The sequence below is a fragment of the Chlamydotis macqueenii genome, chromosome 5 (genome assembly GCF_036417535.1).
Source record: "Chlamydotis macqueenii isolate bChlMac1 chromosome 5, bChlMac1.mat, whole genome shotgun sequence".
Taxonomy (NCBI): Eukaryota; Metazoa; Chordata; class Aves; order Otidiformes; family Otididae; genus Chlamydotis; species Chlamydotis macqueenii.
The window spans coordinates 46132117-46157965 of record NC_141560.1 but is presented as its reverse complement, the minus strand read 5'-3'; the positions used below and the strand labels follow the sequence as shown (position 1 = coordinate 46157965).

Sequence of the window (25849 nt, the reverse complement as noted above, 5' to 3'; positions counted from 1 at the left end):
GAAGTACTTTATGCTTATTGAGGGACCTGATGGAGGAATTTTAAAGTTATAAAAGAAAATAGGTTTTTGCAGTTGCAATTTAAGATATATAGTATTTCAGCAGTAGATACTCTTAGTAATTTCTTTTGTGAGAAATTTACTTGCCGCCTCTTAGAATTTATGTGCCTCAATAAACTAAAATAGGTTTAAAATTAAAGTATAGTTTGAATTGGATTCTCAGATTGCAACGTTGTTTGAAGTACAGACTTAAAATATGGACATATTAAAATATGGACATATTGTGAATGCTGAGTGGCCAGAAAACCTCTGAACAGACAAACTGTAGTTGAATGAATATAACTTCTTACCTTTTAAAATTGTTCTGATTAGGAGAATATCTTACCTTATGGACTGTTGAAATGTCTTGCAGGTGGATTCGCCAATGAACTTGAAGAACCCACATGATTTGGTAATACTAATGAGACAAGAAACAACAGTTAACTACCTCAAAGAGCTGGAGGTAAAGCATAACATTAAGTACTGACTAATTTTTGAAAATACAAATTTTTTATCATAAGCTTTTTAGTGATAGATTTAGATGGGGAACAAAAGTCATTATTGTGCTTCAGTTCATGAATTGTGCTTCAGTGAAAGGATGAAGCATTATTCAGATCTCCAGAATTTTGTGCCTCAGGTTTGCTGAATTGGTTATCATTGTCCCCAGCTGCATCATTGCCTGTTGTTATCCGTAAACCCTAACATTTTTAAGTAAAGTCATTTAGATAGTGGATTCTGTAGCTACTGTGTTCCAGAACTATTTGTAGAAGTGTTGTCTTAGACTTATTATAGCTGCTATTTAGAGTACAGCCTGTAGGCCATTAATTTATCTCAGCTCCTCTCTGGGTCTTTCAAGCTGTTCTTTCCATTGCTCTTTCTAGGACACAGAGATCAGGTCACCTGTTTTTCTTCAAACCCATTTGTTATTGAAAAAGGGTCTGAAAACACCCTTCTGAAAGGTCTTTAATGAACTTCAAACTCATAATTTAAACTAAAGTTTAAGTACTATATGGGCTGGGCAAGCTAACAGTTCACAGCCTTTCTTCTGCCCATGCACGTCTTTCTCTTGTGCCAGCTTTGGCTTTTTCAGATTAGCATGACTAGCTAACTGGAAAGCTTGATGAGCCCCAGAGGTAGCTTTAGGTGAATGGGAGAAGTGGAAGAGGCGAAAAAAAGCAGGACTGCCCCTTATGTGACTATATTCAGCCAGTCTTTCTCATCAAGGTATGCTTGTTTTTGTGATAGTGGACATTTTAGCTATAGACAGAGCAACAGTTGTAAGCTTTTCAGAACAAGAGTTGTAGGTTTGGAAACGACTAATGTACAATTTGTGGCGTACAAATAACTTTCAGCAGAAGTTATCTATTGTAAGATCTCATAAGAGTTGCTGCTACTGTATATATCTCTAGTATTGCATAGTAGTGTATTATCAAATGTGCATGGTTTTAATTAAAAATGCAAATTTTCTTCTCATTTCTCGTATACAAATCCTTATGATATGTAATGGGCTTTCAATTTGCAGATCTAGGTCTGAATTAAATACAGCTTACTGTATTGGGACAGATAGTTAGTCCATTGATTGCTTATAGTAATCAGTACTTATGAGCTTTATAGGCTGAAAGGTAGCTCCTAAGGCACATTGTAAGCTGATCTATAGAAATTATTTTCAGTCTCAATTCTTACATTAGCCTGCCACCTCACTTGTACTTAACACGCTGAATGGTTAAGAAGATCATTTTGTTTGCAACCTCTGATATTATTTCCATGAGGTCTTACAGTAGAGGAGAAGGGTCCAAATATGGAAAAGTTGACATACTGTTAACAATTATAGCTACTTTTTCTGAATGGCCCTCCATGAATTTGGAATGCTATTAGCCCTCTTTTTAGGTACAACAGGAGAAATAAGGGCCTGTTCAAGTCATATTATCTCTATTGAAAGTATTTATATTCCATCTAAATAAAAAAAATGTCCTACAGATGTTCTAAAATATAGAGAAATATTCCCAAAATATGAAGAGAGTATTTTCAATTTTCTTCAAATGGACTTAGTTTTAAGAAAAAAGTTGGACTGTTCAACTCCTAGGAACTGTAACATTTGCTTTCATCAATATACATTCTTCTGTTTCCTTTTCTTTATTCCTACAGAAACAGTTAGTTGCTCAAAAGATTCATATAGAGGAAAATGAGGACAGAGACACAGGGCTGGAACAAAGGCATAATAAAGAGGATCCAGACTGCATTAAAGCAAAGGTGCCATTGGGGGACCTAGATCTGTACGATGGCACGTACATCACCTTAGAGAGCAAAGATATCCGGTAATAAGATGCTTTATATTTTTAAGATTTTGACTGAATGAAAAAATAAACAAAACATCTAAATGCCATTAAAAATAAAAATACTATCACTGTCTGCTCTTTATATGACGGTTGTTTTATTTTGTGTTAGTATGAAAGAAAATTGAAACAGCCTCTGCCACTAATTACGAACAGGTACAACACAGAAATGCTGTCTCCCCCAAACTGTCCATGTTAGCCCTGCCCTGAAACTTCTCCATTCTGTTCCCAGCCTCCTAGTTAGTTCTGCCATTGTAACTCTGTGCTGATATGACCAGACGTGAATTAAGCTGAAGTGCATCATGGAGAAGGGGGTTGAATTTGCTTGAGTGTGCTTTGAGTGTTTTGAGTTAGATACACTTCTTGTAGTGGGAACTGTCTTGACTTAAATTTGAATGAAATTCTGTTGATTACCGAGCTGTTGAACCTTCTGGTCATACACATATTGCTGTGTTTAGCAAATAAGGGATGTGTGGACAGTCTGCTTGACATTCAGCTTCATTGGTAATTCATCTTCAGGGCTGACTGTTTTTTTTGTTGAGTTTGTTTTGGTTGTTTTTTTTTTTTTTTTTTTAACGTAATCAGATGAGTACTTGAAGTGGGAAAATATTAATTTTATCCTCAGATACCTTCATTTGGACTTCTCACTAATACTTGGGATTTTTTTGTTTCAGTTGAAGAGTCTTCTAATCTGCATGCATTGCCATTTGCCTGGCAAGTCGTTAATCGTAGTAGTAATACACTAGGTTGACGCTGATGCATTTTGGAGGCTATCCAAATGTTGATGTTTTCTTTAAGGCAGACAGAAGTGTATTTACTTTATCCTACAGTGATGACATCCTGATACAACTGAAATCTGGGAAGACATCAGAAATTATCTAATGTGCTCAAACACAGTATTTTTGTAATGGTCAAATCAGAATACTGTGTCAACTACAGTATTGTCTTTTATGAACCTTAGCAGTATTTTAATCTGGAGTTTGCTCTGTTACATTGTTATGTCCTCAGCCCTGAAGACTATATAGACACAAAGTCGCCTGTGCCTCCAGACCTGCAGCAGCCAGACTGTACAAAAGTTCTAGATCTTCCATACAGCATTCATGCTTTTCAGCACTTACGGGTAAGCGAGCAAATGCAAGTATGGTTTTTTCCCCCATTAGGAATAGGAATAGAAAACTTAGTGGCAGTTCTTAGTCAAGGTTGAAAGGTGTTGTAATCTTTCAAGACTGTTGCAAACTTTTTTTTAAACCACAGTTGTGTCCCAATTAAAGTACCTGTTTATAGGAGGACAGTTCCATCAGTTACGTAGATCTTGTTTCTCTCTTGTTGTTGTTTGCTTTATTGTAGAGAGCAGTTTTAGGAAAATTGAGTATTTTATTTTTGTAACACACATTTCATTAGTAAAATGGTAGCTTTCATTGTAAATACTTCTAACTTGTCAATAGTTTCAGTTGAAAATTGGAGAGTTCTGGGCAGGGTTGATGAACTGTATGAAGATTCAGGGTCAGAAAACTGCAGGCTTGTCAGTAGTTCCTAACATACTCGACTGTCTCTTTGGTGTCTGAATGCCAAGCACTAACCCAGAGTGTGAGATCATTGTTCTTTACTAATACAAAGTTCATGTGCTTTAGAAAGATTATAGTGGAAGTGCAGTGCAAAAATTGTTTTTGTCAACGGTATTATATGAGCAAATTTTCTAATGCGGATGCAGCTTTAGTGCTCCTGTCTTGATGTTTATTTTATTACAAGTCTTCAAAATAAATTAATCTACAAATAAGGATTTCCTTACAAACAAAACAGGAACTGAAGTGTTTTAGCTCTGTTCCTGGGTCTGGATGTACTTTTGAAACAAGTAAGTTTGCTGTTGGAGAAGGAAGGAAGAGAAGAAGAGATGTGGGGACGCTTCCATAGTGTGCATGTAACCTGAGAAACACGAGTTAAGTGCTTCAGTGGGCATTAGTGAAATCAATAGCTGCCATATATACAGTGCTACCAGAAATGTATATTTCTCCTGTAGAATTCACGAGCAGAGGCTGCTTTTGGCGACTTCTGGTGTTTGCCTGTCTGTAATATATATGTTCTGTGGTTCTATTCTATATATCCATCTGTCAAAGATGACATTATCCTGTCAAATCCTTAAGATCTTGATATAAAAATATAATAGGAATGTAAAATAAGCAAGCTGTAAATTTTCCTGGGAGTCATGCTGTTTTGTGTATTTCTCTACTTTTAGTTAAAGTGTCAGTGAATACCTATATTCAATTTTTATTTTAGGGTGTCCAAGAAAGAGTTAATCTTTCCGCACCCTTGTTACCAAAAGAAGATCCAATCTTCACATACTTATCACGGAGGCTGGGAAGAAGTATAGAGGAAATAGGTCATCGTATTTATGACGGACTAATGAAGGTATGAAACTGTAATCTTACTGTACACACAAAAAGAGTGCTAGAAAGGTCTCATGAGATTAAATATGCCTGGTACATGCGGTCAGATCCAGTACTAGTTTTGCACATATATTTTTTGTTTACAATACTGTTAAAAAAGGCAGACTAAAAACATTTTCTGCTAGGCAAACAGAGGTAGGAGAAGACATCAGCAAAGCCAGTGAACAGATACTTACTATCATCTTTAATGACTCATGTATTTGTGTGGTCTAGCAAGCCACATTCATTGCTCTGTCAAGATAATAAGAGCTTTTAGACAAAAATGCAGGTACTTAAAGAACAAAGAAGAAACAATAATACTGAAAGGTCTAGGTTTTTATTAAATGCCTTTCTGAAAAATATAGGAACTCTCGCTGAACTCCAGCTAAGCTGCTGGTGCTTAAACTACTGTCACTTCTCATTTAATCTCATTTTGAATTTTTACCTGTCTGAAAGGCAGAAGTTCTGTTTCTTTAGTACATTTATATGGGAGTTCATTCTTCCTGAACACTCACACATGTTGCCAGATGGTGCCTTTCCAGAGGAAGAGGATAACTTAGAGCAGGTTTGGTGCTCAGCTTTCCATCCCATAGTAATTAAAGCCCTGGTTAACATTTTAGTTCATGTCTTAGTAGTTAGTACAGTTCATGTGTTTCTCTTTACCCCAGAACTCTTCTTCCTGGGTACTCTATAATATGGCTTCTTTTTACTGGCGAATAAAGAATGAGCCATATCAAGTAGTAGAATGTGCCATGCGTGCCCTTCATTTTTCTTCAAGGTAAGAATTGCTAATAAAGATTTCTTTTCAGATTACTTTTCTAGTTATCCTAATTCATAAAGAGGTTTTAGTTTCTAAGACTGTATGCTAAGTAATAATCCATGTTACTTGTTCTTAGGTTTTATGTGCTGTACTAGGCATATATATAATTTAGACATTTTCCTATCAAATTGCATATTTAATATGTGACTGAAGAATGAACATGATGCATGATTCTTACGCAGTCTGACCTTCTTTTAATGTCTATTTTTTCTTTTTTTCTTTTCATTTTCTTTTCTTCTTTTAGGCAAAATAAAGATATTGCACTGGTAAATTTGGCAAATATTCTGCACCGGGCTCATTTCTCTGCAGATGCAGCTATTGTGGTCCATGCAGCTCTGGATTACAGTGACTTCTTTACCAGCTATTACACTTTGGGAAATATATATGCAGTAAATACTATCTTTATCTTCCAAGATTTGTAGATTATTTAATCTTTCTAGTTTGACTTGTAATGCTTTACTCTTTTACAATGTATCTTGTGTTTCACATACATTTCACACTCGATGTTTAAGATTCTGCAAGATCTTTTCATCCAAAAGTCTGTCTTTCAGCTATCTGCATGTGGCAATAAATGTCAGGGAAATTCTCCTGCAGCCTCCCTTTAGCATATATAGTGGCTTGAGTTTCAGAAACAACAGGCTACTTGTTACCACAAATTAAAATTTGAGTTAATGACTTCCTAAAAAAAATAGAATATTTTTTATTAAGTATTACTGAACAATGGCTAATTCTCTCTCTTGGTCATTCTTCAGATGCTTGGAGAGTACAACCACTCAGTTCTGTGTTATGATCATGCTCTACAGGCCAAACCAGGGTTTGAGCAAGCTGTAAAAAGGAAGCATGCTGTCCTGTGTCAGCAAAAACTTGAGCAAAAATTGGAAGCCCAGCATAGGTAACTAAAGAAATGTCCTAGTGGCAGTTCATACAATCTCACTTTTGTTATTCTGTTGCAGCAATTATTTACGTTTCAAATAGAATAATGATTTTCAACTTTCTATATTTCTTTGACTATGCAATAAAATTATTCATAAGGATACTTTAAGAAACCCAAAGTTGAAAATGTGCAAGACTGTAGGAAAAGCTGATATTTTAAAAAGCTTTCGAAGTAAATCTTTTCTGCTGTTGAATTTTGAAGATCACTTCAGCGAACATTAAATGAATTGAAGGAATATCAGAAGCAGCATGACCATTACCTTAGGCAGCAAGATGTTTTAGACAAGTACAAGCTCATCCAGGAGGAACAAATCTTGAGGAACATCATTCACGAGACACAGATGGCAAAAGAAGCTCAATTAGGTACAACTTTTTAGAGTTCACGCTCATTATAGCAATGAAGAATTGCACATATTCACATTAACGTAAAGACATAACTTCTATATATACAAAGGTAGCCCTGAGTGCCTATTGTGTTTTGCATGTTAAAACAAGGGATTGCAATGTATTCTTGAACAGGGTGTTGGTTTTTTGGGTGTTTTTTGGTTTGTTTGGGTTTTTTTTTAGTCCTTCAAAGATGGAATTTTCTTTGTGCTGATTAAATAAATAGAAGGAATTGACCAAATTGAGGGCAGAGGGATTAACTGTATATTGGCTGTATGCTGTCTTTATCTCCTCAGAAACCTCAGTTATATAGTAGAAAAAAAAAATGTTTTGTGCTCTGCAGGGAACCATCAGATTTGTAGACTGGGCAACCAGCAGCATAGCTTGCATTGCCAGTGGGACCAGCCTGTTCGTTATCACCGTGGAGACATTTTTGAAAATGTGGAATATGTTCAGGTTTGTCTGTGAATTGATACCACGGCTTTAAGTTGCATCTCATTTGCCTTATTAGCAAAATAGGCAAAGCCCCTTTGAGGCTTGACAAAGAGGTAATTACAGTGAGAAATCATTTAGTCTGTTTCCAGAGTGTAAAATATTTAATACTAGTTTCTTTTCCTAGTAATGCAAGCTGAGATCAGCTATCAATTATAGAAATTCACAGTTTATTGTATAAGACTTTATTTTACTTAGAGAAGAGAACTATTAGAATTATTTGAATTGAAAAACTTTATTTTATTCCAAAGTCTTACTTTCCTATGAGATATCAGCCACTTCTATGTTCATTACTTTGCTTTTTCGACCTGCATAGAACAGCCAAGTATTTCTTTCTAGTAGGTACAAGAATCCTCACTTGAGGAATTACAGCTTTCTCTTACATAAATATACTACATTTCAGGCATACTGGCAGGAGCATAATGTGTTTCATTTTCCAGTTTAAGTTTCCTTCATAGAGGACAAGAAAAAGCATTAGGTAACTAATGCTGATGAAGAGGCAAAGGTTTTCTAAGGAGTTAGTTTTCTAATGTACGTGTGGTATATGGAACAAGAATTATTCTTTAGTGGAAAGAATATTCCAATATAACAGCTTAGAAGTTTGTTTACAATAATATTGTATCAATCACTTATCTCTATGGCTATAAAATGGATTATAATTTCTTTGTGTTTATTACACTGTCATATGTCCCAAGCTACTCCTACCAGAAGGAGCACAAAACTGCTGTAAGCAAATAACAGATGTAAGAGCAGAGCTCAATGGTGTTGAATCTAGCGAGTGCTTTTGCAGGCCAAAAATAAGGTGTTAGCTCAGTTTTGTGAGTATTTGCAGACTGGATATCTTGAACTAGCACACCAAGGAAATCTGATACAGCAATACTGAGAAGTTTTGGAAGCAGGATATATACTAATACTGAAAATCTAGAATGAAAGCTAACCAAGCAACATCGCTGCTCTGTTAGAAATGCAGATAAAGATTATTGTTTCATTTATTTTGTAATGTGGAATGTGTTCTGGAGTTTCCCCTTAACTAGTTTAAGAAACAGGAATAATAATTTTTAATTATGCTGTGTTTTTATCTTGGATGTTCTTCCTGTTATAGTAATCATAAATTTGGATTATCAAGATAATTTAGCAAGCCATGAGTCTTAGTAACTCTGACTTGAACTAGAGCTATGCGGTTTAGATATGTAGATTTTGTTTGTGGTCTATGAGAAACATTTGCTTGGTACCTTTTAGCATTTTTTCTTTTGTGATTTGCACTTCAGTTTTCATTGTTGGCTTATTTACAATGTGAATGTTACTTTTCCATGGTGTAAGTGGATCAAGAAGCTTAAGTTTCCTTTTTTTTTTTTTTTTTTTTCTGCTATCTGCATTTCAGCTCATCAGTGAGGCTTAACTACATAAATGGTGGGGGAAAATGTGCAGAAATTGAACGAGTATTATACTATCTCTTTTCCTTATTAAATATTGTTTTTCTGTTGTTTTTAGTTTGGTGAAGACTCTTCAACTTCTAGTATGACATCTGTAAATTTGGATCTTTATGCAAACCAAAGCGACCACAGCCAGTCCTTGCAGTCTTCCCCTGTTGCTCGTTCTATCGTTTCAGTGTGGAGTGTAGAATCCAACAGAGTGAGTGAATGGGATAAGCTTTGCCCTTTCGAAGAGGAGTTGTGAAAGAGTAAATCTTTTCCTTGTTTATGTGAAACTTAGCATTTGGACTACAGTTTTGATGTGTGGCAGCACTGGAGAATGTAGCATTCTGAATTTCTTCAACACATAAGCATCTCTGTAGTTTCTCTGTACCAGTTTCCCATCATTTGAAACTCTACTACAGTGCAGAGGGGGTTGTTCTTAGCTACCTTTGCGAACATCTGCTGCAAATAAAGCAGTACAGCTGAGTAAAGATAGAAAACTAAACTTCTTTTATTCCAGAAAAGATGCAAAAATAGAAGTTTTAAAGATCTCTACTCTTCTTCCTCCAGATTATTCCTTATGTTCTTATTAGCTTGTTAATTAGAATATTAAAAATGTTGAGAAAATAATAAGAATTCATTCCTTTCCTACTTAGGACAAACAGCATATTCTTTGGCCTCAGCGATCAGAGTGCATGAAGTCTTTTCCCAAAATTCCTGATCCAGAAGAACTGCCAACTTACTTCCTACCTCCAGAAAATAGGGGATTCAGGCAAGTGCTGATTTTTAAAAATTATACTTGTAAATTTTCACACTGATGTCTTAATGAGCATTTTCTTTCTGGAGAGGATGGGTGCAATTAGTAATCAACAGCGCAGATGTGTTTAGACCTCTTTCTCTGGCCATTCCACAGAAGGAGTAGGGTGTTTTCCTTTATTGTTGTCTTTACTGTAACAGATCCAATTTCATGGTGATTCTTCCCTGACTGTTAGTATAAGTTGAATACATGAAATATCTACAGTATTACTAAGACAATGAGAATTTAAGCACAAGTCTGAATGTCTTCTAGAGTATATTTAAAAAAAAAAAAAAAGACCTTGAGAGAGAGAGAATGGGGTAAGTATCTATTTATTAACTACAATTAACTGTTGTGCATTGCATACTTCCTCCTAGCTTTAGTTGTAACAGAAAATTGTGAAGACCAGAAAATACTAAAAAAGGATTAGGAGTGGAAAGCCCTGGCTTTATTCCTTTGGGACAGAGGTAGAAAACCAACTTAGTTGTAGAATAGTTGGTAATACTTGTTAATATATAGGATAAAATAAATGTCTGTGCTGCAATAGCTACCTTACGTAGATCAATGCAGTTTCATCGTAGACTCTCGCTTAACATTATAAGCTTTCTTCTCCTAGTCAGATAATTCTAGTATTGACCATGTGTGTTAAAGCAAAGATTCCCATCCACAAATGGTCCTGAAGCTTCCTTTGACAAAAACAATGTTCAGCTTAAGATGTTCTTCTCAAGTAATTTAGCTACCTCTTAATGTTTTTGAAATCAGTTTCAGTTATCTGTTTAGTCCTAAACTTCATACAATCCTTGTTAGCATAATATGAGAACCTTCTGTGTCTTATCTCTACTGCATTGTCCATTATCTACAGGTAGTCTGTGCTTAAAAATGGAAAATAAAGACCTTATTTATTGATGACTTTTCAAGGGAAGGGTGGTCCTTGAACTCTCCTGGTTTGTAGCTCATGTCTTGTGGCAGTCTACAATATGAGACTTGTCAGTTGATACGTAGCCAATTCTTACATTTATGTGTGAGTGACATGCAGCACATGCTATTAATTTGTCTTGATTTTCCTTATTGCTAGAGTTCAGCCAATCCTGAGTATCCTAAGAGATACTGTCGAGCATGGAGAAACCCAGGTACCAGACTGTTCTTCCATTACTGATGCTCGTAACAACGAATCTCTAAACCTACTCATCAAGGAACTAGACAGTAATCTAGATTTGAAATTCAAGATGCCAGATGATCAAGCAAGACAAGTAAGACACATCTTGTCATTGGTTTTCTTCCATTTTAAAGTACCCCTCTTTATTGCCTTAAGAATCTTACTCAGAACATGAAAGGTTCTGATATTTAAAAGATTACATGATATCGCAAGCCAATCAGTACTTCCAAAACAGGGGAGCAATTGCTTTCTAATAGGGCAGGAGAAAGGGAGAACTTGTCACTCAGCATAAGACTTGTTGTCTGACTTCTTTCAAATGCTGACCAAAAGCACCCAGAATAGGAAATGTAATTTACTATTTAAAATTACTGCTTTATTTTAAAACTTCTAACAGTCACTTGACATGATTCATTTTCTTTGGGTTTCCAATAACTACTGTATTCTACCAAGTTGGTAACTTTAGACCAAAGTTAGTCCATCATATTACTTTCTGGAAATTGAATGCTTTACTTGTTACATGTTCACACCTTCTATTTAGAACAATTTTTCCTTTTCCTCCCCCACCCTCCCCTTTACTGCAGGGGAGACTTAGGGAAGTGAGACTTGAATGACCCGTGTAGATATCTACTGTAAAGTTTCTTCAGTTTTAAAAAAAAAAAAAAAAAAAAAAATTAAAATCTTTGTTGTCCAGGTCTTGCATTCTCGTATCAACAATCAAACTATTACACTGGAAAAGATAGGAGCGTTTCTAGATCATGCCATGAAAAAGGTATGTGAAAAACTGAAGCATGAGATAAATTCTGAATTCTTATTTGAGATTTGTTTTATACTTTTAAAGAAGTCAGTCAGTGATGTGCAATAAATAAGCTTATTTACTGCCTGTAACTGAGATGAAACTAACTTAAAAATCCATGTTTACAAGTAAAGTGTGAACATCTAGAGAAGTATCCATTTAATGTAGCTTAGCGTGGACCAAAAAGCCCTGTAGTTAATTGTTCTTGTAGTGACTGCAGTACATGGAGCAGCAATACATTAGGTAATGGTTTAATTAACTCAGTTTAATTAACTGAGAGAAATAGCCTGGAACTACTCCTTGAACTGAATAGCCTGGAACTACTCTCCCTACATGCCTGGTTTTTGCTCTTCCTCCTCCTCACTAGCCTGCCTTCCCCTCCCCACCCCACCCCCCCCCCCCCCCAAAGAAACCAACCCTCTGTCAATCTTCTGTTAGGATAATTAGTACTCTAGGGCAAAGAATGTACATCTGTATGACACCCAGTGGAATGCCACCTCCATCTTGCGTGGGGCATTTGAGAGTCATCACAAGTCAAATGACAGGAAGCATTGAAATAGAGGTTGACTCTTTTTGACATGTCAAGCTGCTATTTCTCAAATTAACTCACTTGTACAAGTTGTGTCAAGGCAGTGTATGTATGTATTGGGTTCAGTCTAAAGTCAGTACCATTTACTATGTGCATCTGTCTTACCAAGAAGAAAAATTAACAGTAGGAGTTGATTCCTGTTGTTATGCTGTTCAGAACACTCCTATACATGTCTAATGCAGCTCTGGAGCCCCCAACACAAGAAGGACATGGACCAGTTGGAGTGAGTCCAGAGAAGGGCCACAAAGATGATCAGAGGGCTGGAGCACCTCTCCTATGAGGACAGGCTGAGAGAGTTGGGGCTGTTCAGCCTGGAAAAGAGAAGGCTCCGGGGAGACCTTATAGTGGCCTTCCAGTACCTAAAGGGGGCCTACAGGAAAGATGGGGAGAAACTCTTTAGCAGGGCCTGTTGTGACAGGATAAGGAGTAATGATTTTAAAATAGAGGGAGGTAGATTCAGATTAGACATTAGGGAAACATTAAGGATGGTGGAACACTGGCCCAGGTTGCCCAGAGAGGTGGTTGGTGCCTCATCCCTGGAAACATTCAAGGCCGGGTTGAACGGGGCTCTGAGCAACCTGATCTGGTTGGAGATGTCCCTGCTCCTTGCAGGGGGGTTGGACTAGATGACTTTTAAAGATCCCTTCTAACCCAAACCATTCTGTTCTTTTCTAAAGAAAGGTCATTGAGGCCTATGTATGGAGTGTAATTCAGTGAGGAGTTTGGCATGAATAACATGCAAGTAATGTTATCTATGTGCATTGCAAAATAAAGGTAATAAATAATCTATGATTGTAAGAGTATGTAAGGTGTTCCGAACAAAGAGGTAGTATATCCTCTTGATATCTGCCAGTTCATCTTGAACCACAGGTAGAACCCTCCTGTGTGAGACTGTTTTCAAAATCTGGAAGAAAATCTTTGTACAGATTAACTTTTTCAACACAGTATTACTGTAATGCCAACTGTATTGCATTGTTACAATACTACTGTAAAGATCCTTATCAGTTTCACTTCTTTAATCCTAGCTATGTGTTTCTTACTAATGCATGCATTTGGGCTTCAGACACGTGGGTTGGATTGGACATGAATTTCAGTTGTTGCTTTTGTACTTCAAACTCAGTAGAACTGGGTAACACAGAATGATGAAAATATTAAAAACTAGAATGTAAATGTTTCTAAACCATTTCAGACTGCTCCATCTGAAAGTGGATGTGTTACATATCTCTGTCCACCTGTCAGTATTTTAAAGTTTTGCTGTTTCTCCTCTAGGATGAGCATTTTGTTTTTTCTGTTATAGGTGAAAGAGGAGGAAGGAACATTCAAGGTGTATTTGACAGTTCCTCCATTCTTCCACCTACCCTCACTTGTTGCTTGCTATTTTATAATCTTTAAACAGTATCTAATGCATGTCACTTGTCAACTCTCATAAGACAAATAGATAACTAAACCTAAAAAAAAAACAATTCTGAAACCTTAAATTGACAGAAGATCTTGATTTTGGATATAGGACCTGGAAGCACGTCTAACTACAATTTAAAACCTGCCTGACCTTCAAATTGTAACACTTCTATATAGATCTGTGTTAATACAATTTAAAGACTCTGAAGTGGCTCACAAAATGTTGCTTTCTGAAATGAGCTAACCATTTTATTACTTGTATGTTTTAAGGGATTTTGTGGTCGTGATATAAGGAGTGTGAGCAGCAGCTGCTACTAAGTTACAGTTCAGACTGTAAGTCGAATCAGTTTGGGTAGGGTAGAGCACATTGAATAATCTGCTAGCAGTCACAGCAAAGTGTAATTTGTATCTAGTAAATACGGTCGAATGCAAGGGTGAGTTTTGTTTGTTTATTTCTCGCCAAAGAGCAGGCAATTCTGTCTTCCTGAGACACCTCTTTGAGTGTTTTCATCCTTTTCCCTGACTCTCCTATAGCCAGAAGATCCCCTGTGGCTTGTGCTTAATGAAGCTGGATTGTTCTGGCGTGCAGTTGGAAATAGCACCTTTGCTATCGCCTGTTTGCAAAAAGCATTTAGTTTGGCTCCACATGAGTATCAGGACATCCCTCTGGTCAATCTTGCTAACCTCTTGATTCATTATGGTCTTCATTTGGATGCCAGCAGGCTCCTGCTGAAGGCTTTGGCCATCAATGCCTCTGAGGTAAGATGATGTTTTTTGTGTTCATTTAGTGGTGAATGTCCTTTCCTTCATTATTTTCTAAATACATGCTACTTATTTGTGCTTGTTTACCTATGTGTTCAGTTCAACTACCAGCTTTAAATTAAGCTTAAAATGGACTGGGTAGGTATACCCTTCTTTGGATAAAGAATTGGCTAGGGGGCCGTGCCCAGCGGGTGGTGGTTAATGGAGTCAAGTCCAGCTGGCAGCCTGTTACAAGTGGTGTCCCCCAGGGGTCGGTACTTGGGCCCATCTTGTTCAATATCTTTATTGATGACCTGGACGAGGGGATTGAGTGTACCCTCAGTAAGTTTGCAGATGACACCAAGTTGGGTGGCGGTGTTGATCTGCCTGAGGGTAGGGAGGCCCTTCAGAGGGATCTGGATAGGCTGGATCACTGGGCTGAGCTGAATGGCATGAGGTTCAACAAGGCCAAGTGTCGGGTCCTGCACTTTGGCCACAATAACCCCATGCAGCGCTATAGGCTCGGAGCTGAGTGGCTGGAGGACTGTGAAGAGGAAAGGGACCTGGGGGTGTTGGTTGATGCTCAGCTGAACATGAGCCGACAGTGTGCCCAGGTGGCCAAGAGGGCCAACGGCATCCTGGCCTGCATTAGAAATAGTGTGGCCAGCAGGAGCAGGGAGGTAATCATCCCCCTGTATTCGGCACTGGTAAGGCCGCACCTTGAGTATTGTGTTCAGTTTTGGGCCCCTCACTACAAGAAAGACATTGAAGCCCTGGAACGTGTCCAGAGAAGGGCAACAAAGCTGGTGAGGGGTCTGGAGCACAAGTCTCATGAGGAGCGGCTGAGAGAGTTGGGATTGTTTAGTCTGGAGAAGAGGAGGCTCAGGGGAGACCTCATTGCACTCTATAGCTTCCTGAAGGCAGGTTGTGATGAACAGGGGTTTGGCCTCTTCTTCCAGGCAACAAGCAGGACCCGAGGAAATGGCCACAAGTTGTACCAGAGGAGGTTTAGATTGGACTTGAGGAAAAACTTTTTCTCTCAAAGAGTGGTAAGGCACTGGAACGGCCTGCCCAGGGAGGTGGTGGAGTCTCCGTCCCTGGCAGTGTTCAAGAGGCGGCTTGATGAGAAGCTACGGGATATGGTTTAGTAGCTGTGGCAGCAATGGTAGTGGGAAGACGGTTGGACTAGATGATCTTATAGGTCCCATCCAACCATGTGATTCTATGATTCTATTCTATGATTCTTGATCACACTGAGGGTGAATATTAGTTGCTAAGAATTTAAACATCTAGAGTAGAAATTCTTCTAAAACACGACTGACTTTTTGCCTTCCAAAACCTGTACTTTTTAGCAGTGGTTTCAAGGAATCTTATCCTGGTATTTTGGCCACATTTTCATCTAAACAGAGATCCATAATGCTGTTGGCACTGTATCTTGATTTTCAAAACCCTTAAGGTAGCACGTATGTCACAAAGATCTTTGGCTGTATAGACATCTTTCTGTGTCACTTAACTTTTTATTTGTACTGTTTTATTTGGCCCCAGATTTCGTCTGTATACCCAGAGGAAAAGCTGTGTTCTAGTTATTTGGTGACTTTACTTCCAATCATAGATTCAAAACAGGTTTTTGTATTTCTGAATGGTAACGTTATAAACATTTTGTAGGTTGTCATCTATGTCACATAGAAAGTTGCTGTGTAAACTGTTTAAACTACTAGACTGTTCAGAACAGTTGTGAAAAGGAAGTGGGGGTGGGGGAGATGTGGCAGGGGACACCTTTTCTCTAGCAAGTAATTTTGGTCTTAGATTTGAGATGCTTCAATAGGAAGTTCAAGTGACTTTTTTCTGTGCTTCGACCTCTGTAGTTAGATAAAGACAGAGCTCAAACCTGCCAAGCCACCAGTCATCTAGCATGTGATAAAGCAAAAAATGGAATAAGCTTTTTCAATATAGCATCCAGGAACAGCTTTGCAATTGTTGGAAAGGAATCTACCCCATTTGGGTGTCAAGTAAGAGTGCAAAAAGGAACTACAGAAAGAACTATGCTTGAATGATGAAGAACACTTGAATGCACAGCCTTGGAGGGCAGGAGCCTAGGGATCCTTAGGACCATACTGTGCGAGTGGGGCTTTTCTTTAAAAATATTGGCAAGTCCTGCCTCATTACAGTAACGCCTGTTCCTTTTTTCAGCCATTCTCAGTCCTGTAATACCTATTGTATCAAAAAATCTGGCAGGAGAGTTTGTACTTGAATAGTATTTCCTGGAATATAATGGAAAGTAGATACAAATTAAAATTAATTACAGCTACAGGGAGGGAAGTATGTGCTATATTAGCAAAAGCTTTAAAAAAAAAAAAAATCCTGTTGCTCAGTTTGCACCTTTTTCTGAATGTTTTTTAATAAAACAAGCTAAGATGCTGTGAAAAATCTTAAGCTACTGATCAGTCTCCACATATTCAGATAATGAATGTAAAATTATTTCAGTGGAAAAAATGACGGCTAAGTTACAATATTGTAGTCATTATTCTAGCATTATACTGTTAATTGCAGCAAATTACTTTGTGTAAGTGAAAGACTTTTCAGTGAGCAAACAAAATGTAATGCTTTACTGTGTGCCTGTATTGAAGTGCTGATTAAATTCTACACAGTGAGAAATATGTTTATAATTTGTACGTCTTTTAAAAAGTACATGTTTTAGGGAGACTAGCCAAAAGCAGTGGACAAAAATATTAAGTTTTATAAAGAGTTGAAAGTAGACATAAATGTATACCCCTGAGCTAGTGTGACACTGGTGTTTTCAGTAACCTAGTTCTGCTCCATTAAATTGTGAACACTCTTCACAAATGAAATGCATCTGTCCTGCTAAACTCTAGTGGGGTTTTTTTATGTTTTTCCTGATTTTAATCATTGTAAAATTTCTTCAAGCATTTCAATTTAGTTCTTTGCTACTCTATGCAGTAAGTATTGTTTATGATGGGTTATAAGTAAGTATTTAATGCTTCATTTCAGCTTGTGTGTATTTAACAGCTGTTTTTCATCATAGGAAGATGGAATCCCGAACACAACCTTATGTCAAAACAGCTTTCGTTTAGCATCAGTGCATTAAGCTGTTACTTCTCCATTCTAAGAATAGGCAGTCCCTATTTAAGACATTTTTAAAATTTGTTCCGGCCAAATTTGTGAGGATGTGGGTTGACAGAGAGTTTTCCTAGTTGGCTTCAATTTTTAACAATGAACATACTTATACTGGCGTATGTTGCTTTTCTCTTTTCAGCCCCTGACTTTTTTGAGCCTAGGAAACGCGTATCTGGCTCTGAACAACATTAGTGGAGCCCTTCAGGCTTTCAGACATGCACTGGATTTGACGACCAAGTGCTTGGAGTGTGAAAGCAGCTTGAAGATGATCCGCTGTTTGCAGTTTTATCCTTTTCTCTACAACATCACCTCTTCTGCGTGCAGTGGTAAGCAACTGCTGAAAGATGAACCACAAGTGAAATAATGCCTGTTTGCCTTGGGCATTGCACCTGAAATTCACAGTTACTCTACTTCCCCCTCCCCCCCCCCAAGGATCCTCCCTTTTGCTTTAAAGTGCTTTCTCCCCTTAAGGACCAAGGTTGAGGTACTGCTTTTAATGGAAAAGTTACAGTCCATTAAGAAGTGCTTGAGGATGACCTCTTAAATATCTAGAGGGCTGACACTGAGTGCACATTGCTTCCTGAGTGTGTCAGGAATACCATAACAGCCTCACTAATATCTCTCAATGGTAAATGAGGAATGCTTGATTCAGTATTTATGGAAGTGCACAGCTACTACTGCTAGGCTACTCGATAGCCCCTTTGTACATCCCTTCAAAGGTCACCATCAGATGGATATGTTTTCTTAAAGCTGAAGAATTTAATGAAAAGCAGTTTAGAGTTAATTCGTATCTTTTCAATGTGTTCGGTACTTTGGGTATCATTTTTTTTGTGTTCAGTCTTTACAGAATAGACTATATTTTGTCAACATTACTTTGTTTATATGGGTCTGTGGTCACTGCTCTTAACCCTTCAGAACTCTGAGAAGAATGTCTTTGAACCTAATCTCTCCAAAAAAAATACTTGAAAAAATCTAAGATAGAATGCTTTGTTGTCCTTAGTGGCTACTTGTATAAAAAAAAAAAAAGCCAGTAATAGCTTTTGGAGAAGGAGTCTTTCATTTCAGTGAATCCCACTGGAATATTTCAAGTATTTTGTCTATACTTGCATATGGCTAATATGCTACTCATGAGCAATCTTGAGAATATATTTTATAATCCCCTCTCTTTCAAATTGTTACTGAGATATCTTTCCATCTAATCTTTCCTTTATTTTTAAATTGAAACCTCGCATGAGAGAAACGCTTTAGATTTTTAGTATTGCTAGGACTTTCTCTGAATTTTTTTTTTCAGTTGCCTCTCCAGCGGAAAGATGTGGAGAAACTTACTCTGATTTAGTATCTAGGATTGCACTGTCTAAACATAAACCAGGGGCCATCATACCTCCTGGTATAATATGGATGATGCCATTGCAGGTGAAATTCCAGGACTATGCCATTAGAACAGTGCTATCTTTTATGGCCTTACGCATTTTTACGCTGCTTTGACAGCACATCAGTTGTGCAGAGAAACGAATACTGTTTGGCTAAACATAGTGTAGTAAGTGATATTATGGCCCAACTGATGGGTCTCTTACCGACTTCCACAGTGTCAAATCTTGGACTAGTACCTTTCATTGAATCTCTTAACATCAGATTGCCCTTCCCTCAAAAATCCCTACAGATACTGTAAGCAATAGTAGGACTTGCACATTTTGTCACAAGAGACACTTCCACTGTTCAGGGAAAAAAAAAAAAAAATGTTTGTTTATTTTTATCAAGATTTCTTTAAAAATGGCTTTAACTCACAAGGTTAAAGTTGTTCCAGTCAAGCCTTAATGATAACCACTCTATTTTGAAGTTAAGCAGAAAGTAATTTAAAAGTATATTCAGAAAGCTGAGATGGTAATGAGCAATGGCTGTATTTGAACCCCAAAGCAATCTTCTAAGTCTGTCTTTTCTTTTCTATGCTTTTTTTCCTTCAACTTGTCATAAAACTTAAAAATGTCCTCCTCCTAGTTTGACTGATTCTTGGCTGCTGTTTGCATCAATTCCTGATCCAGGATGTTGAGTTTGAGGTCAACCGTTACTGCATATGCTGTTTAGGAAGTTTGAGTTTTTGGAATATGAGGAAATATGCTTATTTTTCCTTTTTTGCTAGTTTGGCTGCAGGTTATCAAAGTGAGCATGAATATATTCATCTGGTACATTGGGGTAATTTTGTTTGTAAAGGAGTCTGTGAAGCTGCTAAATCAAGAGGGAGCTGAATATGCCTTAGCATGTTAATTTGCTCATTAAATTTGGTATTCCAGTATTTAAGTATTTTACTCTGTGTTTATATTTTTCCCTTTTTCTGGGACTCTTCCTGTCTTAATATTTCTTTCTTTTTCATTTCTATTTATAATATCCTTTAGGTCGTCTTTTGTCTGAGTGCAAGAAACCTGAAAGTGTGAACCTGACAAATAGTGTAAATGTACTTTGTACATTCTTGTGCAGAGTGTAAAATAAACATACTGGTTAATTCAACCTTGATGATGATTTGTGGTTTAAGTCAAAACTCAGAACTCAAGAATGGAAAGGTAGATTTGCCTATTTTAATTTAATAAGGTTTGGGGAAATATTTTTCCCCCCAGGCCCCACTGTAAACTTCAGCTGACTCAAGAGGAACCTTGACAGGTTGTAAGAAAGTGAGGTGAAGTCTCCAAATCCAGAATTATTTCAAGAATGCATACCCAGAAATCACACTTCACACTTAGAAGTATCCTGATGTTTTGTGAGTCTTCTGTTCATCCTTCAGTCCAAAGAAAACAATTGAAAAGAGATTGCAAGTTGGAATTTTGACCTTACATATGTAATACAATCTTATATACAATTATTCAACCACTACGTAGAACCTAAAAAATGCAAACTGTATTAGGATGCCAGTATTTAACATTACCTATTGCCCTTACAGCATTTTTTGAAATGTTAATATCATGACTCATAAAGCAACACAGTCTGCTCTGGTTTGGCTCCGTGACAGACTGGAAAGCATGTTTTGGTGACAAGAGGCAAACTTAACACTGCTTTCACACACCTTTCTGAATGGAACTTTAGGAGTAGAGCTAATGCAGCACATTTGTAAATACAGAGATCAAATATATGCTTGACAATCCCAGTGTCACTGGATTGTTACTTCAGAAGATTTTCACAGCCTTTCAGATCATCTGTTGCTGCTTGGGGACATCTGATACTGAATTTTGTTTCTCCTCTTGTTATTATGCACTCTATGGGATGTCATAACTATTTATATCCTTTAAGACGGATATGTTATGCTGAAAAATTTACCAAGAAATTGGAATGTCAAATGTTGTCTTTGGTTTAATATCTTGTTTTGATAAGCCTTCATTCAGTATTTCTGAAAGTAACAGCAGTGGGACTGCCTGTGCTTTGGGCTGGAGGCCTGTGTGATAGCTGTGTTTTCACTTCACATGTCAAAAGCCTCCGTTCACGAGAACGGAACTAACTAGCGAGACACGGGGTTCCTTGCTCTGCTGCCGTGAGCCATGGCTGCCGGGGCAGAATCCAGCAAATGGTCAGTGGAAGTTATACGCTAGCATGAGATGGAATATGAGATCAAAAATCTGAATTTATAGTCTGATTTTTGGTTACAGTATGTACCTGGTGTGTATTTCAAGTAGAAGAAACAGGAATTTTCTCAAATGTGTTGGGACACTTGCTGTTAGCACAGGACTTTGGAAGTGTGATACACTAATGCTGATTTGTTGGATGCTTGCTTATGTGCTCCTCTGTGTACTACTGCCTGGTACTTTCTTTATTCTACTTTACCTTTGTTCTAGAGAGAAATTTGTATTTCAAATCCAAGTCACATCATACATGTGAGAAGAGGAATTAAAAACCTCAGATCAACACTTTTCTATTTAACTTCTGCCTCCTATATTAAAGTTTATATAAATGTTTGCTTTCATTGTAAAAGGATGCCTAAATCTGCAAAGGTTTTTGGTAGAGTTTTTTTAGTCACGGAGGAGGTGCGTGAAGTGTCCAAAACTTAGTATGACTGTGACGTGTTTTAGGCAACTGCAGGAGTTCAGTCAGATGCAGCTAATAAAGATACTGTACAGCAACAGTGCTGCTATACAGCAACAGTGCTGCCGTGCTACATACACCTGCCTTACGTGAACCAACAGCCCACGTACTGCCTTATTCACGTACAACTGAGAACATGGTTGTAGGACTTCATTGTTATGGGATTATCCTGTGAAAGTCCTTCCAGAGGTGACTTGGCAGTGTTAAGGGTGTTGCTACTGGATGATGTGGTAAAGTCTGTAGAGGAATACCCAACTAATGCCCAAGGGGATGTTTCTGTGGTACTTCATGGGCTGATACGAACATTCAGATGCTGTCGAGCCTTATTAAAAAGGTTACGATGTACTAGAAGCATACTTTTAGTGTGATGGTCATCTGGCCATTGAAACATGCTGATTTGTTAATTGCTGTTGCGTAGGACTTTTCCTTATGCATATAAACAATTGCCGCTTGGACAAGCAGAAGTCATTTGTACTCAAATTATTCTTATCTGACTAAGCATCTGCCTCTGACAGTTCCAATTCATTACAAGCTCACACACTTCACATTCTTTTAGACAAGATAGAAATTCAAAATCTTAAACTTTATTAGTAGGCTGATGGTATTCAAAACATGAAGCACAACTTGTTTCAAACTTCAGGTTTCTTTAGTCTCACTGTCTTTCATTACTTGGCAGGATAGTGCTTTTACAAAAAGCTTTGTGCTGCTCTGTTGGAAGTAGGGGCAGTGTGAGTACATGATGAGTGTATGTGCATGCCATCAGGATATCTGAGTGTTTTTGTGTAATGAGTGTGTGTGTCTGTGAAAGCAACGCATGCTTCCTTACTTTATGACTTAGTTCTGTAATGTGTACAGCAATTGCTTTATGATCTTTAGGTATGGCTTTAGTGCCCTCTTGTGGTGCAAATGCCCCGTACAGCATGAAATCAAAAGCCTTGTTTCATCTACTTCCTCTTAAAATAAAACATGGGGAAAAGGTATTTGATCTTCTGAGTGTATGGATTTTCTTTTGTCCTCCAGCACTTGAGTTCTTACAGAGTTAGTAAGCTTAGACCTTTAAGCAAATTGACCTGAAGAGGAGAGGTTGACCTGAAAGGAAAATCTCTGCTTGAAACTCTGTTAGTAAGCTTATGGACAGATTAAATAACTTGCTTAAATCAACATTATAGTTTAAGCCTCTGACTCTGTCTTGACAGCTGCAGTCACTTTGTGTTCCCTATAGCGATTTCAGACACTCAAACGCTAAGCAAAAGCATCACATACATTTTCTTTACAGTAGTGTGTTAAAACATAGAGATGTTAAATACTTTACCTTTTTAAGTGCACCTCTCACTTACTCAGTGATCCCCTACAAGCTATGACTGACTTGATAGTTCCAGCAAGGGGATGCTAAGTCTTGTTTCCATTTGCTATAGCATGAGGTCCTTGTAGACACTTTTATCATAATAGCATTTTCGTTTCTTCCTTCTCAAGCTGTATCTTGTTCCTTCACAGAATGCTCATCACTTACAGTGTTAATAGGTAGGTGGAAAGAGGGGATGTTTACTCTTGGGGCGAAGTGTTGAGCTTAGCTCAGAAATTAATCTTGTTTTAGTTGAAGCAAAAGACCAGAATCTGTACCAATTAATTGTATGAGATTCTGAACTGAACTCTACTGTATGTTTAAAATTCAGCTTTTTCTTTCTTTGACTTGCGTATCATGTAAAGGCAGAATTCTTGAGTGCTCCTGAGCCTTAGTTAGACTACCACGAATGTTAGTGCTCTTATTTATCTGATTATATTGATGAAAGGGATGGAATCTGTGACCATTCATTTCTCTGTTGCCTTTAGTCTCTCTCCATTGCCTTATGGGAACAGCTTGTCAGAGCTCTCAGAATCACATCATGGCAGATGTTTGCATTGTCATTTAATAGCAGCATAGAGAAAGTGGGTTCTGTCTTAAATAGTAGCAGTTCCAAAATCAATGTTATCATTTGAAGTTAAATACTCAGTTGCTTATGTCTGCCCCCTACACACACCTGCATACATCTGTGTACGTATCGTTTACCCGGCATGTTCCACCTGGGATCTGAAAATCAAGCTGGATTCTTTCTCCCTCAAGCATCTCTGGCAACTGAGATGTCAGTCCATCTGAAAGATTTGTTGCTGCTGTGTCAGTGGAATCTAGGTCACCGTATTTAGGCTCTGCAGCGCTAAAGGATTAAGAGGAGGTTCAATTGTACTTATATGGAATGAAAGCATCTTACTGAATGCGGGCACTTGGCAGATATGGAGAATGAGGACTGCTTTTTGTCCCGTCGGAGGCAGACATCCCTAGGGAGTGGGGGTGCCAGGAAATGTCAGACATGCCTCTGACTGGGAGATCCTGGAGAAATCTTACGTGAGAATGTACTCTGTGGGAATAACATGACCCAATTATTCTTTCAGTTTTGTGCTACTGTTTCTGCACTACTAGCCCAGCAAGGGAAGAAGCAGTTTCTACCATCCATCTTTGCTGCAATAATCGTGACATTCCTAGAATTTTAGTGCTATAATCTGGAAGATAGTTGACCCAGACACAGGCTTTTTGATACTTTTTACTATTTGATTTGTTTTCTACTGTATAAATCCGATCTTTCCCTGAAGTGTCTTTGTCTGGCATCTCTTGAGTGGCTGAAAAGAAAGTTGAAAGTGAAGGACCTCATCCTGATAGTGCCATGCCAAGCTCACTTTGAAACTTGTCTTTTGTTTCCAAGCTCCATATATTTCTCTTCTCAAAACTGCAGAGATGTATAGACTGAGATTCTTAAACTTAAAAATCGAAGAATGTGATACTATGTCACAGGTGGCATTTTAGCTACACCAGAATCCAAAGGCTGTATACCCACTGCTCATACACATTGCTTCCCAGCTACTGCTTGCTAGAAAGCTGTTGCGCATCTTAAAGGTTTCTGTAACTAGCAAACAAAGTGTGCTGTCTTAAGTCTCTCTCTGTTGCTCAAATGTCATTCTCTTCTGCATTTTTTAAACATGCTAATGGGTGAATTTGGTCTGCAGCTTCTTTTTATGCTATAACATTAGGCGATTACATCATGCGAAGTCTGTCTTGCTAGCTTAGGTATTTAATCTGCTTATTTAAAGCATAAAGTGTACCTAACAACTTCTCCCAACAGTCATCAGTCTCACTTTGGATCATGCTCTGTTAAAAATGATATGCCTGCAATATTCAGTGTTCTGTATTCATTCTATCTTTTCCCAGGATCAGAAGGCCACAAGCTAGCAGAGGAGGGAGAAGAAAGTCATGGCCTCAGCTGCAGGAGTCACTGAGGAAATGGGGTTAGCATGGTGGAAGGGAATTCAGAATTGTACTAGAGTTCAGTGAGAGTTTACTGATGCAAAACTATAAATATAAGAAGGAAAAGCAATACGGTATTAAACTAATATAATATGACACTTCCTATTTTTTATCTCCCTTTGTAGTGCAAATGATTCTTCATGGTATGTCATCTGGATCCTTCAGTTACTTCACCGTAACTACATGCTCATGTAGTAGGAGGAGAATCATCAGGGGTTAGAGAGGAAGGGGAAAAAGTTCTCTTTCCAAGTAAATTTTTCATAACCTGATACCTTCAGTTATCAGACATACTAACATTTCTCTGCAATGTTTTTGGTGCTTTTTAGCAGACTGCTTTTGCCAGCAGTGGTTTCTTGCATGTAAGTGCTAAAAATTCTTCCTGGACCTGAATAGTGTCCACTGCCTAGAGCTGGACCTTCTTAAAAAGGTCCAATAATTGCATATGTTCAGCCTTTTTAGGAGGGATAATAAATTCCCCAGCTACATCTCCAGAAAGATGCAGTTGCACAAACAACTTCATAATAAAGCTGTACATACTGAATTAGTGCGTTGGTTAAAGCACTTTTGGGAGAGAAAGAACATGTGGTCCTCACGTATGGGAGAACTGACAATGTGTAGTTTAGTGTCATTAACAACTTGCCAAGGCCTTGAAAGCTGTATTCACTTGGCTTAAATCTGAGAACTTTGTAAAGTGGTGATGTGTAGCCTCAGCCTGTAATGAATCATATTGAGATTGTCTCAAAGCAGCATGCAGTGCCATGTGCGCAGATTAAAATGAGCACTGCATGCTGAGCCCTGGAGTGCCAGGCACTTAACTACCCCTGATCTGTCTGCTTTAACGATTTGTTTTCTCCTTTTAAGGTTGGTTGGCTTGTTCATAAGAGTTTGTTGTGCTCTGACTGTCCTCAAAGCTTTAAATCTATCATGTGTTCTGGCTACAAGTGACTGAAACTAGAACAATTCCAAGTTTCCGTGTAGGAAGAAGCTGATGCTTCTTGAATGCAGCATT

The 25849-nt window shown here is 37.9% G+C and overlaps 1 protein-coding gene across 1 annotated transcript in view; it reads left to right on the top strand.

Moving 5' to 3' along the window:
- The window catches only part of TTC17 (tetratricopeptide repeat domain 17), a 64613-nt gene that overhangs the window by 15109 nt on the left and 23655 nt on the right, over window positions 1–25849 (top strand). Inside the window, exons 2-16 of the mRNA XM_086748796.1 lie at window positions 410–499; window positions 2182–2351; window positions 3378–3489; window positions 4644–4775; window positions 5461–5570; window positions 5857–6001; window positions 6365–6504; window positions 6748–6908; window positions 7273–7385; window positions 8913–9053; window positions 9493–9608; window positions 10708–10882; window positions 11480–11557; window positions 14103–14327; window positions 17584–17770. Coding sequence (XP_086604922.1) covers window positions 410–499; window positions 2182–2351; window positions 3378–3489; window positions 4644–4775; window positions 5461–5570; window positions 5857–6001; window positions 6365–6504; window positions 6748–6908; window positions 7273–7385; window positions 8913–9053; window positions 9493–9608; window positions 10708–10882; window positions 11480–11557; window positions 14103–14327; window positions 17584–17770 — 2095 coding nt within the window. The remainder of the gene's footprint in view (window positions 1–409; window positions 500–2181; window positions 2352–3377; window positions 3490–4643; window positions 4776–5460; window positions 5571–5856; window positions 6002–6364; window positions 6505–6747; window positions 6909–7272; window positions 7386–8912; window positions 9054–9492; window positions 9609–10707; window positions 10883–11479; window positions 11558–14102; window positions 14328–17583; window positions 17771–25849) is intronic.